The sequence below is a fragment of the Rhinoderma darwinii genome, chromosome 9, assembly GCF_050947455.1.
Source record: "Rhinoderma darwinii isolate aRhiDar2 chromosome 9, aRhiDar2.hap1, whole genome shotgun sequence".
Classification (NCBI taxonomy): Eukaryota; Metazoa; Chordata; class Amphibia; order Anura; family Rhinodermatidae; genus Rhinoderma; species Rhinoderma darwinii.
In genome coordinates, this window is record NC_134695.1 from 89,698,196 (window position 1) to 89,714,027 (window position 15,832).

General features: G+C 42.7%; 1 protein-coding gene across 2 annotated transcripts in view; it reads right to left on the bottom strand.

Annotated features, from left to right (window-relative positions):
* PEPD (peptidase D) overlaps positions 1–15,832 on the bottom strand; it is a 297,439-nt gene that overhangs the window by 127,899 nt on the left and 153,708 nt on the right. For both annotated transcript variants that reach the window (XM_075838450.1, XM_075838452.1), the window contains exons 6-7: positions 11,728–11,789; positions 7,290–7,334 (exon numbers count right to left, since the gene is read on the bottom strand). In XM_075838450.1, the coding sequence (XP_075694565.1) occupies positions 7,290–7,334; positions 11,728–11,789 (107 nt within the window). The remainder of the gene's footprint in view (positions 1–7,289; positions 7,335–11,727; positions 11,790–15,832) is intronic.

Genomic DNA, 15,832 nt, shown 5'->3' on the forward strand with positions numbered 1-15,832 from the left:
TCCCTGCACTGTGTTCAGTCCGGTACTTGCGGCCGAAATACGTCCGTCAATTACGGACGTAATTAGTGTGTGTGCACATACCCTAAGTCACATAGCCATTGATATCATGTCGCTTATCAATTCCTAATAAAAACAATTATCTCACAGATACCCCATCGATTTTTTTGTGAACCTGTAAAATTACGGAAGCACAAGCCTCATCAGTTCCTGCAAGACAGTAGCACAATCCAGGCAAGATCTACGCAAGGAACCAGTGACGTCACCAATTCACAAGATTTTCCTAAAAATAGAGTTGCAATGAACCGTTGAAGTGACTGAAGGTGTGCGGCACGCGGTGTCTCGTATCCTAGTGATGTCACTAGTTGCTTTTACTAAATAGCATTGGCACTAAATAATATTTATCAGGCACACCATAAATAAGAAGCTTAATAAAAAATACCTGCCCATCTGAATTTCTCTTTACGAAAAAAATATTTCATGTATAATGATGCAAAAATCTCAACTCTGACAATAAAGAGTGGGAGATACTGACGGGATGTGATCAAGGCTTTCAGAGGTAAGGGGCAAAAATGACAGCTATGTTGACTGCGAGCCGATGTGTCATGGGGAAATAAAGGGTGATTTGTGAGCTGGAGCAGCCGCCATACCCAGTACATGTGACGAGACATGACTCCGACATGGAACAAGAAAGAATAATCTGCCAGCTGCCATAAAGCCTCTCCAGCAGATTTTCCTTCCCAAGTACATCTGCAAGGTAGTCACATAACATCTGCAAGGTAGTCACATAACATCTGCAAGGTAGTCACATAACATCTGCAAGGTAGTCACATAACATCTGCAAGGTAGTCACATAACATCTGCAAGGTAGTCACATAACATCTGCAAGGTAGTCACATAACATCTGCAAGGTAGTCACATAACATCTGCAAGGTAGTCACATAACATCTGCAAGGTAGTCACATAACATCTGCAAGGTAGTCACATAACATCTGCAAGGTAGTCACATAACATCTGCAAGGTAGTCACATAACATCTGCAAGGTAGTCACATAACATCTGCAAGGTAGTCACATAACATCTGCAAGGTAGTCACATAACATCTGCAAGGTAGTCACATAACATCTGCAAGGTAGTCACATAACATCTGCAAGGTAGTCACATAACATCTGCAAGGTAGTCACATAACATCTGCAAGGTAGTCACATAACATCTGCAAGGTAGTCACATAACATCTGCAAGGTAGTCACATAACATCTGCAAGGTAGTCACATAACATCTGCTTTCATCACCTGGGACAGGTGGAAAAATGAGAAATAATGTTTCATCTTTGCAGTAAATAAATAAAAAAAAAAAACCTGAACATCTTAATGTTTTGCTGCCAACCGGAGCTTTGTTATGTACTGCCAACAGTAAATTGGCAAAAGTGGTATTTTGGCGACCACATGGGACCCTCTCTCTCTCACGCCTCCGAATGATTAATACATTTAACCCTCACTAATCCAAACGACTATGTATCCTATTAAAATTGCAATTCAAGTCACTACTGATATTAACAGTAATGGTGCAGAAAATATTCCTCAATTACGTAGTGAAGCTGAAAATATTATAGAACCGGTCCTGTTCTTGTCAGTAATTACGGCAGGGACTCTCCCATAGTCCCATGTGCATCCGTATACCGTCCGTATTTATGTAAGCGTTGCTATGCAGCATGCTGATGACATCATTTGCATCCTCCCTCTTTTTTTTACGGTTCCATATGGAATACGGATGCAATACGGAACGTATTTACGGACAGTTTTTCGGGATAGATGAAAATACGGTCGTGTGCATGGGGCCTATGGGAGAGTCCTTGCGTAATTACGGACAAGAATAGGACCGGTTCTATCATTTTTTCAGCACGTACACCCATCAGTCCATGGCCAATAGAAATGTATGGGTCCGTAATTATGGATTAAAAATACTGTCGTGTGCATGGGGCCTAAAGGCCCTTTTTATACTGGCCAATAATCAGCGAAACGGGCTTTCAAAGAACGCTCGTTCCCGATAAGTGTCCTGTGTAAACAAGGCAGCAGATGAACGAGCAAACGCTCGTTCCCGATAAGTGTCCTGTGTAAACAAGGCAGCTCATCCGCTGTTCGTATGGTTTAAAAAAAGTTAAATATTATCGTTGTCGGCAGCACAAGTTCGTGTGTAAACAGGGGGACGCGCTGCAGACCTGATAATAATGTATGGGGACGAGCGATCGGAGTAACGACCGCTTGTCCCCATCCATAGCTCCGTGTGACAGGAGCAGACGTGTGCCAATCAACGACCCATCTCGTTGATCGGCGCTCGCTACATTGGCCAAAATCGGCCGGTGTAATACGGGCTTGAGGGTCCATTTACACTGGTCCATTTTGGCCGTAGCAACGAGCGCCTATAAACGAGACAGCACATTGATCGGCGCTCGTTTTCTCCTTTCACAAGGAGCGATGTTTAGGCATGAGAGCTGATTACTCTGATCGCTCGTCCCCATACATTTCTATCATGTCGGCAGCGCGTCTTTCTGTTTACACCGGGGGTTGGGCTGCCAACAACGATAATATTTTCGGCTGCATAAACAATACGAACAACAGCCAATGAATGAGCATTTACGCATTCATTGGCTGATCGTTGCCCTGTTTACACCGGGCAATGATCGGGAGCGGGCGTGCTGTGAACACTCGTTAGCCCGATAATTGGCCCGTGTAAAAGGGCCCCTAAGTCCCAGCAACTTTGATGTTTGTCATTTTGTTCTTTTATTTTTTACGCTAAATAGGTCCAGAATTCTGTGTTGAATAATTAAAAATATATATTTTTACGGGGATTTACAGAGCACCAAATCCCTGCTTCACTGCACAGAGCACATTGATGGCATAGCACGAGGGCATGTCATCAATGTCTAATTGGTGGCGGTCCAACCCCTGTGGCCTACTAGAACAAAGTGGCAGCGGCGCAGGTAAAGCTCTGTTCCACTTTGTGTCCTGTTGAATCTGCTGGGCTTTTATAAGCGGAGCGGAAATTCTGGCTGCCGTCAGTAGGGGGAGCTGACTGAGGATCACAGAGTTCGCATTAACCTCTTAAAGACGCAGCTGATTTTTCCGTTTTCCGCATTCAGAGAGCCGTGATTTTTTTCGTCAATGTAGCCGTACGAGGGGTTGCTTTTTGCAAGTTGTATTGTACATATAATGTATTGAATAACTTATTCATTTTTGTTTGGGGGGGTGGGGAAAAAAACAATTCCGCCATTATTTTTGGGGTTTAAATTCGACGGCGTTCATCGTGCGGTATAAATAACATGATCACTGCACATGGATACGATTACAGCGATACCAAATTTATATAAATATCCTTTTTTTTTTTTTACTACTTTTGCACAATATGAATACTTATAAATAGTTTTTTTGTTCTAACTCCCATAACACTTTTATTCCATCGTCATAACTCAGTGAGGGCTTTTTTTTTTTTTGCGTGACGAGTAGAAGTTTTTATTGGCGCTCTTCATTAGGCGCTACTTCTTTATTGCAGTGTATTATGCGGTCAATGTTATACCAACAGACAGTCTCTTAGGACCTGCCTTACGTCCATGGCAGACTTGGGGGCCTTTGTTAGGGCCCTGACAGCCAAGGCAACCCATCAGCACCCCACATTTGTGTCGTAGGGGCGTCGATAGGCTTACAGAGGAAGCCTTTTCTCGTTCGGTGTCGCGGTTGCTATTGACCAAGGCTCCTGAGAAGTTAAAAACCAGGAATGGGGTTAGCTTCGCTCCCACCCACTGTTGATGGTTTGGGCTCAAAACCTATATCCCCCCAAGTGGCGTAAACATATGGTGCGGGAATGGTGTAGGCCTCAAACGCGCGGCCGTGCCCGTAATTATGGTCCGTGATTACGGGCACGGCTGGCGGCCGCAGACAGCCACCCGCCGGGAGCACGGTCCGTAAAAAGCAAACGATAGAACATGTCCTATCTTTTGAGGAGGCTTTCTGTGGCCCGGACACCTTCCCACAAGAAGGTTTTCGTGGCCAATAGAAATGAATGTGTTCGTAATTACGGAAGAAATCTATGGTTGTGTGCATGGGGCCATAAGCTGTATAAATCAGTCTTCAGTAAGTTCCTTAGCTCCCTCTAGTGGTGGCTACAAGCAGGCAGTATTATATCATGAAATTTAACCGCTGTACGCAGAGAAGCGAAGGATTAGGATCCCTGTAAAAAAGACTGAGCTCAAGCCCCTATACAGTTATATTACAACAAGAATCAGAATGTATTTTCTATTTAAATTAAGAAAAAAAAAAAAGATTTGAACGCTTTAAAACTATTCTGAGCATCTGTCCATGAATATTTTTATCCGTTGCAGTAAAAACCTCACTAACAATCCATGATCTCATTTACAGGAAAATAACCTCCTAACATTTGCTATACTTTTCAGACGAATGACGGAGAAACCCCAGAGGTGCGCGCCAGTCTCTCATTGCAATTAGCCTTTAAACTGATGACATTGCTACAGTTTCGGCAGACACGAATCCCAATTATAAAACAGCATTCTGGTTCAGGAGGAATCATGGAGGCTTAATGGTCGCGGGTCGCACAGATGACCTTCTGTTCCTGCAGACGTTATCTCACCCATCTATCTACAGGATTACACGATAATAAAAAAAAAATAATAATAATTGTCATTCTCCGATTTCCTTATGTGCACAGAGATACAAAAATAACTCCAGGGAAGATTTCGGATAATGAAACATTTGGATCAAACAAATAAAGTAAATTCAAAGGGGGCGGCCTGAGCGCCATACTTAACTATTGTAGCTATAAGCAACTTTTTGGCGACCCCGTGTCACAGCCACGTGAGGCTTATTTGGCTTTTATGTGTGAGGTGTTCATCTGATAGTCTTCTTTTTCCTCACTGGTAGTTTCATGTAATGGAAATCAGCGGTTAATACGCTCACTTTCTAGTGGGCTTCTATTGATGTTTGAACAAAAGCAGAGCTGCAGTGTAAAGCATGGGACACAGCAGCAGATGAAACGAAAGGTGGATTACAAACCAACTTAGGCTCCCATTAGACAATGCAGCCAACCTGGAGACACAGATGTACCCTAATAATATTGCACAGTTAAACATTATCTAAGCAGCCAACATCAGAGAAAGAACCCATTAGGTATTCAAATCATCTGGTACTCACATATCAGATTTTATGCCCCCAGCCGGGCATCTTCTCTAAAGAGCGGTATAAGGGCCTGTTCACATCTGCGTTGGAGGCTCCGTCACAGATCCGGCCAAATATACCGGAAACAATAGGGCAGCATGCGTTGCTATTGTTTTCGGTAAACCAATGGACACCAAGACGGAAACCCGACTAACCCATTAAAGTCAACGGGTCCCGTCGGGCGCTGACGGTGTCCGCCATGCAACGGAATGGGCACTTCCGGTATTTTTGTTCTTCTGCTTCTCTAATGGAGTAGAGCACCGGAAACACCAACGCATATGACAACAGGCCCTAAAATATCTATTGGATATGAGATATTGCACAACCTTTGCTCTTCGCTGATTTTTTTTTAGAAATCTTCCCTATGTAATAACCTTATGCTTCATATAGGTCTAATGGTGACCTATATGAAGCATGATGAGACTTCTAGTTCCCCCAACACCGATGCAAGCTACAAGTCATCGTTCAGATACAAGGATATCACTAGAATGGAGTCATCGGTTGATAGATCCCCGGGCTTGTTTACAGGATCATATATATATATACACACATCTATCCGTCCTCCTAACACGGTCTAATGTCAGGGACAGCGGCGGCAGTCTGTTTATTTAATCTGGGGCTTGTAAAACATAGAACTTCATAACGCGCCTTGGCAGGTGGTGGGATTAATGAGGCGTTTACAAGGTCTGGGTATTTCTATTTTTAATGAATAAATCTTTTTTTTCTTCCTATCAAGAATCGGTACATAGAAGGTGTGGACCTTTATCACTCCGGCAGATGTAACACTCCCCTTGTTTTATCCATTCCTCGATATTAACGCTGCTACGTGGCCCCCGTTATTTCATATTTATTGTCCGGATTCGTCATCTATCAGATGGTGAGATTGTCGTGAAAATACATAGATGTGGAAAATGATTAAAAGCGAGAAGAAAAATAGATAAGTATTGGGTTTTGTTATTGGCGATGACGTTTGTAATAAAGGCGACAACACTGGCGCAATGCGAGAACTTCTGGATCAGGTTTCCTTGGGTTTCCGATCAAGTGCAGAATAGAGTTTATATCTCCCATGATAATAATAGGTCTAAAGACATCTGGGTAATAGAGGGAACAATGTGACAGCATCGGCTATATTCCTGTATATCGTCATCCCTGGGACCCCCCTCCCTAGTTATGTAAATGTTATTACATTGGCATATTTGGACATGAATTGTACCCCAGAAACAGATGGACAGGCACATAATTATCAGAAAATCAGACAATCTGAGCTCTGTAATAAAAGAGATTATCCCAGCGCAGTTGACGCTGCCTAATCATATCCCCTGCAGCCGCCGCCACAGGGAAGTGTAGTAGTAAGTAGCAGCCAATCGGATAAATGGTTGTGCATGTAATACATGAACGGCCCAAGCTCACTAGAGAGACACTGCTGGTTAGTGGTTCTCGGACATCCATATGCCTTAAAAAGTGCAATATAGACAGGGGTGGTCCTAATGGGATAGTCCACTAGGAGATGAATGTTCCAATCACATGGGATTCCCTTCCTATTACTGTCTAAAACAGGGATGACTGGCTCAGCAGATGGTCAGACTTGACAAACCCTTGACAAACAGCTGATCACAAATTATCTCCCTGCTGGAACCTCCAGTGATCAGCAGTAAGTGTTCAATTTCCCTGCAGCGCCACCACAGGAGAAACAAAGCATTGCACAGTACCCATTCAAATCAATGGGATGCCTGTGCAATGTAGGATGGGATGCCTGTGCAATGTAGGACAGGACAGGTCCTGCAGAGCAAGAAACGCTCCTTCTAACCGCTCTCCACTCTGCCCAAGAGATGAGGGTCCGGAACAGAGGACCCCCTGTATTATCTAAGAATTTCTCAATAGGTTATAGGACAATGTTTTTACTTAAATGACATAACCCTTCTTGATGACCTTTTCTGCAGCCTACAGATAATTACTAGGTTTGTCCCATAACTTTGTTATCCAGTCAGACGAACCAAAAAAAGCACGTTTTACAGCAGCGGCGTCCAATCACAGTCACATTCTGAACATATGATGACTGGTGACTTACCATTCCACGATCTCAGGGTGAAGCAGGGTGTTGTTCACACTGAATCTGAAAAACACAAAAATAAATAAAGTTGAGCGTTTGGAATTATGTTTTATATACACAGTACAGAACAAAGGGAATGAAAAAAAAACAAACTAGATACAAACACAACTTTGGCGCTGTGATTTATCGGATATACGTTCCATAACGGTGGATATCTAAAATAAACCATGCTACAGAAATATTGAGGGCTTACTCCTTCTCCCTACTGAGATAGAAGACCCGCAAACACCTTACAGGGAGCACATGCTGAAATTTCCGCGACTCAGAATCCGTTCTATTCATCTGACTGGAACTTGCAGAAATCCATGCGCCTGCTGCAGAAACAACCTCATTCAGATGAATGAAACGGATTTTGAGTTGCAGTAATTTCTGCAACAAAACCTGCCTGGTGTGAATCCATCCTAATCAGGAGCTGGTGCTTTCTACGGATGACCTATTGCTCCAGCAGCTTAAAGAGTTTCTCCACTTTGGACAATATCTACTTTTTTTAAAATTTTTCTTGATAAGCAGATCACAAGGAGTCCCACTGCTAGAAACCCAGCGCCAGCGATCTGGAACCCCCTGTAATCTGTAAGGAAACCTGGCAGTAATTGTTACATTTCCCTGCAGCACCCCCACAGGGGAAAGGAAGTATTACACAGTGTCCATTCATATCAATGAGTTGTCGGTGTAATGGAGGACAGGACGGGTCCTCCATAGCGAGAGATGCTCTCTGCAACCGTTCTCTAAACTGACCAATAGATTCGGGGTCCCTCTTTTGACTCAAACCTCCTTAATGTGGTATCAAAATGTGTTATCTGAACGAAGACAACCCCTTTAAAATGTAGAAATCATGGCATCTCGCTGTGACATCTAGGGGGTGCTATACTTAGACAACTGTTTATGGATAAGTCGCTCATTGATAGCTGCAAGCAGCCGTAATTTGTTCATGCAAGTTTCTGGGGGAACTGATGATGTATAAAATTGGGACTCCAGAACGCATTAACGGCATTAGCAGCAGAAGAGATTTCGGAGGTCCAATCTCTCCTTTGGAACCATTTATTAAAAGAAAGCACTGTCTAGAGAATCTGCACACACCCCTATGTTTAATGTCTCGGGGTACCGCCTATCAACAGGTCCCCTTTAAACTTTAAGGTTAGAAATATCTGCAGCTTAAACCGTCAAGTCAAAGTAATCAGACAATGGGAAAATTAATATCACGGCAGGCGCCGCTGTGATCCAATTTTTGAAACTGTATTTACTCAAATCTGTCAGGCTTCAAAGAGCCCGAGTTGGCATTAATTACGGCATAACAATGTAGCTGAAAGGAGCCGGGCACAACCTTTACGCTGCTGCCAAAATCACAGAGACCCTGTGAAAAGCGGCATTTTGTGGAGACGAATAATTACCACAAAAAAAAAAGAAAAAAGAAGAACACGGAGGTAAAAATTAAAATTGCAGTGATCGGCTAGTGATTGGTGGAGCCCGGGATCTGATGAGCAGCAGGACGCAGATGGTGAAGGGTGGGAAAAAAATGTTTTGGATGGAGAACAACATAGAAAATTGGAGAACTTGGAATAATATCCAGGAACAGCCTGGAATGAAACATGATGGCTAATGATAGCAAGGCTGGAGATGAAGAGGAGGAAAAAGGAGGAGGAAAAAGGAGGAGGAGGAAGAAGAAGAAGAGGAGGAAGAAGAAGAAGAGGAAGAAGAAGAAGAGGAGGAAGAAGAAGAAGAGGAAGAAGAAGAAGAGGAGGAAGAAGAAGAAGAGGAAGAAGAAGAAGAAGAAGAAGAAGAGGAGGAGGAAGAAGAAGAGGAGGAGGAAGAAGGAGGAGGAAGAAGAAGAGGAGGAAGAAGAGGAGGAAGAAGAGGAGGAAGAAGAGGAGGAGGAGGATGATGATGATTTACTAGATTCCAGACAATTTTATTCTCCAGGATAATTAATTATTTTGGAAGTATTTTTACTGGAACTTGATTGGAGAAACCATTTTCTGCACATAAGTCTTCCTTTCCTGTAAAAAATAATATTCTGCTGCACCCTGGTTATATATATGTTCCTGGGAAAGCTGTGACATCCGATTAGTCATCATCACAGCTCCAGAACGAGTGGTCAGCCAGCGATCAGGGAATTCGGACTGGAAAATCTACTAAGTTATGTAGTGATCTGGAAGCAGGGGATGTAAACAACGTATACTTGCCTTTCGGGAATCTAGGAAAGCTGTGTGATATCCATTACGGTCACGGTTACAGTGCAATCCGTTGGGTTTTTTTAATAACAGATCTGCCTAGTTAAGCAATGAGTGTCATACAAAGATACACACACAGGCGTAGCAGCGCTGGATTTCTCATTGATAGTTCCCATACACATTTACGGCAGATCCACAGATATGATAGATCCAGGTCTCGCCTCTGGGACCCACACCTAACTCCAGAAAGGGGGTCCTCGGACCACAGTCTCATCTGGTTATTCAGCTGCCGCCTGCCGTATCCAGACGGAGAATGAATGGAGAGGTGACCTCTCATGTGCTCGTCTCTCTCCATTCACTTCTTTTTGGAAACAGCCAAGCTAGCGTCATCGCCAGACGGGACCAGGGTTGGAGGGTTCCAGAAAGTGGTGCGGGTCCCAGAGGTTGTGACCTGCACCTATCAGACCTTTATGGCATATACTGTGTCTGTGATGGGAATAACCCTTTAGGACAATGTGTTAGGTTTACCATAGTCCTATGGAAAACCACAGATAACGAATGCCGACACATATATATATATATACACACACACACACACACACACACACACACACACACACACACACACATAGACAGAAACAGCAGAGCTGAATAGTCCAGAAGTTGATTCTTTTCTTTAGTCCTATGGGAAAATCAAAGAGAACATACTCAGCTCTGCTACATCTGTGTACATGTTCTCTATAAACATAACCCACTGGTAATGTAAATCCATTATTTGCAGCCATCAGCTTTTCAGCGCTGTGACAGAGCCGTCAGGGCTTATAGGGTTTGCTATACTGGGAGCCTGCATTAATAAAAGCTCACGGCAGCCGAGTACAAGCGTCAGGAAGAAACGAGACGAACCCGTTATTTCGGGAGCCTACATCTGTATTATTCCCTCTCAATTTACTCTTTCTATTTACAGCCTTCATATCAATACATATTTATGGGACTGTCAGCACACGACTGTGGTCACAAGTCACTGTTATACATATTGAATAATACAGCGCAGGGATGGTGTGTGCGGCTTGTGTTGATTTTTATGTATTTATTCTGACAATGTGTGAAGGATTGTTAGAGCTCCTGCTGCTCGCGATCGTGATTGACTCTGGAGCGGGGCTGTAGATCACCGTAATGGGATGATATCTTAATACAGGAGATGGGGGTGGGGGGGGGGGGGAATGCATTAACTTAGCTTAATTTGACAAGCAAATGTAGATGAGATCCTGCACAGGAGCGTGAAATTGGGATGAAGATGAGAATCACAAGGGTTTAAGACTTTGTAATGTTGTCTTGCTTAAAGGGGATGTCCTCTTTGCCCAACCCCTTTCCATAGGTCATACGACAAGGACACAGGTGTCCCGATGATCAGCCGGAGTGAAAAGCTGGGCGTGGTTCTGCTTTTCAGGTATACAACCCCTATGGAAGACGGTAAGGGTGGCCATATTGGATCACCCACATGGATTGTCACCTAAACTATTAAATGGCAATACTGCCTACTACCTGAACTACACACCGTTATTATGGACTACAGTGAGGACCAGTAATGGAAGCTCTAAACGTTACATATAGAGCTAATCTATATAAATAGTTGGTTAATTTTGTATAATAAGCATTCACAATTCTCCAGTGATGAAATCCTACAGCATACCCTACCTGTTCAGTGTCTGCGAGCTTACTCTGGTAGTCATATATATACCAGGCATTGTACAGTAATCTGATGTAGGAAAAACGAACTGCCCACTATTCTACATTATAGAAGCTCAACTAAGCTATTTGAGGAGGTTTGTTAACAAACTTGCTGACGGTTTCCAATGACAACCAGCAGAATTGTGAATGCAGCTCTGGAGTATAAAGATCAATACAAGATGCAATGTATTTACAAAGCTAAATAATATAGCTCAAGCTATAATAGCAGGGTTTTCTGTAAGATACTCTTCATTTCCATGCCCCATTTAAGGTCTTCTTTATTCTGATGTTACTCGTATATAATAAGCCTCATTTCTGAACAATTTTTACCCAGAAAGTCAAACAATCTCAGCAGCCCTGTAATCTTCTTATTGTGAAGCTGCATGAGTATATTTTATCTGCCCTGAGTGACATGGAATTAAAGATTTTGCCGCTTAGGCGGAAGACTCAGGTTTTCTTTACTCTCGGAGAGCAGACAGGGTAAGACGATTTTCACTTACTGACTAATTCCTTCAAACGAGGCCTCTCTGCAAACACTTCCGCTGTCGGTATTAACCCCACGCTGCAAAAAAGAAATAAGATTTAAATAAAAGAAACAATAACGACAATAGTAAAAAGGATTAATATTATAAAACACAGCCAAAAAGTGTGGGGTGTCCAAAAGGAACCATGTTCAATTGTACACGAAGAGAAAAAAAAAAAAGGGGGAAGGGGCATCAAAATTTCCATGACACTGTGACAACCTCATATCGCGGTTCTCTAGGACAAGTTGAAAGGTACATCGAAAATGCAAAATGAAACAACTTTGCAAAAAATTAAAAATATAGCGTTTGGTGTCATCAGCTCATATACAGACTTCTGTCTCCATGGTAACAGACTACAAACAAACCCTGTGTAGTCTGGTCCTGCAGTCATATTGCCATCCCTCTGTCCCCTACTTCTTGATAATCTAATAAATAGTATTTAGTAAGAATTAGGTGACAGATGGAAGGGAGTATGACTGCAGGACCCTACTAAATGACCGATTCCAAGACAATCTAAAAAAATTACTTTTAAAAGGAGAACGGAGATGAAAACATCAGATAACCTAACGGTACAGATTTATTTGCGGCAAATCTGACAAAATTCGCAACGGACGCTCAGAACAGAACCCGCAAATGTGAACATAGTCTAAAGGGGGTTTTACACTGGGCGATTATCGGGCAAACGCTCGTTCATCTGCTGATTGTATCGTTTTAAAAAAGTGAAATATCGTTGACGGCAGCGCATCTCCCTGTGCAAACATGAATGAACTTTATAGAGCCTTGAAACATGACTGGAGTTGCTGCTCTCGGAAGGTATTGAATCTCCCTGCAGAGATCCAGCTGGTCAGGAGAATTAGGCCTTATTCACACGAACGTGTTAAACGTCCGTTGAAACAACGGCCGTCACACGGACCTATATAATTCAATGTGGCCGTTCACACGGCCGTTGTTTCAACGGACCGCGTGAAGGGTCCATCAGAAAATAGGACGTCCTATTTTTTCACGCTTCATGCATCCCCCATAGACTCTAGTCTATGGGGGATGCGTGATATCGCACCCTGCAGCGCAGAGCACGGATGTACCTCGGACTTGAAAAACGCCCGTTTTTCATGTCCGAGATGTGCAACGCTTGTGTGAATCTAGCCTTAAAGGCAATGCTCCCTGGGGAAAGAAAAAAGTCTGCAAAATAACTCTCCTCCAATTTTGCATACTTTATTTCCCAGGGAGCATTGCTGGATCTCAGCAAGAGAATCAGTACCTTCCCATAGCTGCTTTACAGGCATCTCTTGCTGCCAACTACAACCCTTCTCTGTACTGATGAGGAGCAACAACTACGATACAGTGCTGTCTACATGGGTGTCTCTGGTTTGGATTTTAACCCAAGTTGTGTTTCAAGGCTCTATAAAAGGGTCAGTCATTGACTATTAGGGTATTTACCTATAGGTGGCACTAGAGAGGCAGTGGTCTTCCTTCTGCATAATTATGCATAATTCCCCCCCCCCCCACACACACACACACACACACACACACACACACACACACACACTAGGTTATACTTAAAGGATTGACTATTATAAATTAGCTTAAACCTGGAACTAAGAATGTTACTACAAGTACCAGCATCCTTTGTATATTTTGCACCGCTTTATACACACATACGCGGAGTACAACTACAATACTTTGTGTTTTATCTGAGTCATTATATGCACTACGCTGCTTTTCAGCACTTCGGACAGCTCCTTCATTCCCCCAGGAGTTCTATGTAACACGACCATTACAAGGCAGAGACGGAGTTTAAAAATGGGTTTTCCAGTCCCTAAAAATTGATTGCCTATCCTCAGCTGTTTTGAAAGGGCCGTAGAGCTCGTACAGGATAGGCCATCAATATTTAGGGACCGAAAAGCCCCTTTAAAGGGATTTTCTGTTTTTATATTAATAAAATGTATTCGTTGCATAATAAAAAAAAGTTTAGCAACTTTCTCGTATACTTTGAGTTTCAAAATTTCTGATTGCTGTCAGTTAACAGGAATCTTCTGGTTTACGTCCAGAGGCTGAAAACTGGTTCTATTCACATCACGGTGTATCAGAGCTTTCTCTTGTAACGAGGGTCAGCTAAAACTTATCAGGACCGGTTTTAAGCCTATGGATATAAACAAGAAAATTTCCATTCACTGGCAACAATCGGAGATCTTGAAAATCATAAAACATTTAAACAAAGTATATCAGAAAGTTGCAGAACATTTAACTATGCAATGAATAAGCTTTATTAGCCAATGATCGGGGGCATGGTTAGATTTACCTACAGCTTTCCATTTGCAAAAATGTCTCAATTATGGGTCTCAAATTCACAATAACGGTGCACGGATGTTGTGGCTGCTGCTTTACAATATATGTTCTAATAGGAGAAAATGTCTACACGTGACATCCTAGACTGGAGTACCCAAAGAAGTGGGGATACCTGCAGTCCTATGCAAAAGGCACAGATATTATTAAAAGATGTACAAAGCAACAAATTCAGCTCTGCTACATAATTACTCCGAGTCAATTGTTATCTGACTGGCTGCCAGATCTCCCATTTTTTTTACATGTTCTGGTTTCTGAATGATTTTTTATTCTTTTTCCATTTCTGGCTGTTTAGTTCGTAAGTAAATCTATAGTCTACAGTCCTGAGATATACCTACAGAGAAAACATCAGCAAGAGCGATCCGCCTGACGACAGCCTGTATATCTACACAAAATACATCAGACTATTCTATTACATGTCCGTGCTGGAATAATACAAGAGCCGCGGCTGCCACCGAGCCCACAGTGTGAGCATATGTTAAGCAGCCGCTCACATCTATGATTTAGGATATATATATATATATATATATATATATATATATATATATATATATATGAGTTAGAAATGTGTCCTCCATCATCTGGGGGGGGGGGGGTCGACTTTATTATCGAGCACCTCCGATCTCTGACAAGCGTCAGAGACCTGTCCCAGCTGTATCATCGTATAAGCAAAGACTTATATAACATACGCCCTGCTGTCCTCTTCTAGGCAGGAAGACCGTCGGACTCAACAAAAAAAACATTGCAAATCCAGAATTTATGGACACCCTTGTTAGTAAGATTTATAAATCTGTATTACGAGTTCATAAACAGGATCATGGACAATCACTACCTGTTAGAACGGTCCCTTGACCATAAGGTGATTACAAAGTGTCCCCCTACTGGTACCCTCGGCGATCAGCTGTGATCTGTGGGGAAATCTGGTAGTAAGTGTACAATTTCCCTGCAGCGCCACCACAGGGAAAAAACTAAGCATTACAGTGTCCATTCATATCAATGTGTTGTCTGTGTAATACAGGACAGGTGCTCTATGTAACCACTCTCGCCAAGAGATCCTGCACTGAAAACCCCCCCTCTAATAACTCAGAATTCCCTAATAGAATATATGAAAGTCGGTTTTCTAAACCTGACAATCCCTTTAAGTCATTCGGTTGTCCGAGCTTTCCCGGCATCCTGAGCAGCCAATCTGAAGAGTAATGGAGCAATACGGGGGTGGAGGTGTCTACCTCACTGTACCCACCTTTCCCAGACTAATGAACGGCAAATCTGCATAGATATGCATTGATGAACACTCCTTCACCCATTGACAGATGTATAGGCAGATTTTGTGTCATAGCGGCCATAAGGGTTCACCTGAGAAGACGATATATCCATGTGAGCAGAGCATTAATTATCTGACAGAACCCGCTCAGCCAGATGGACACATTGGTTACATTTATTTAAGCAGTTTACACATGACTTTGGCATAAACTGCGATAAAAAAAGTGGCAATCTATGAAAAGTCAACAGAAAAGTGGTTGCGATCTCCAGGGAGACCTGGTTTAGGCCACTTTTAATAAAAAAGACAAAATGATGAAAAGTGCACAAATAGAGGGGTGCGCCTTTGAATAAATTTAGTTCTAATCACTGACAATATTTTCTTAGACTGGCGCACAGGAGCTTATTCAGAAACTGCCATTTGGTGGGTGCAAGATCACCCATGTGGGCTCTACCTGGGTGATGCCATGTAAAAAGAACC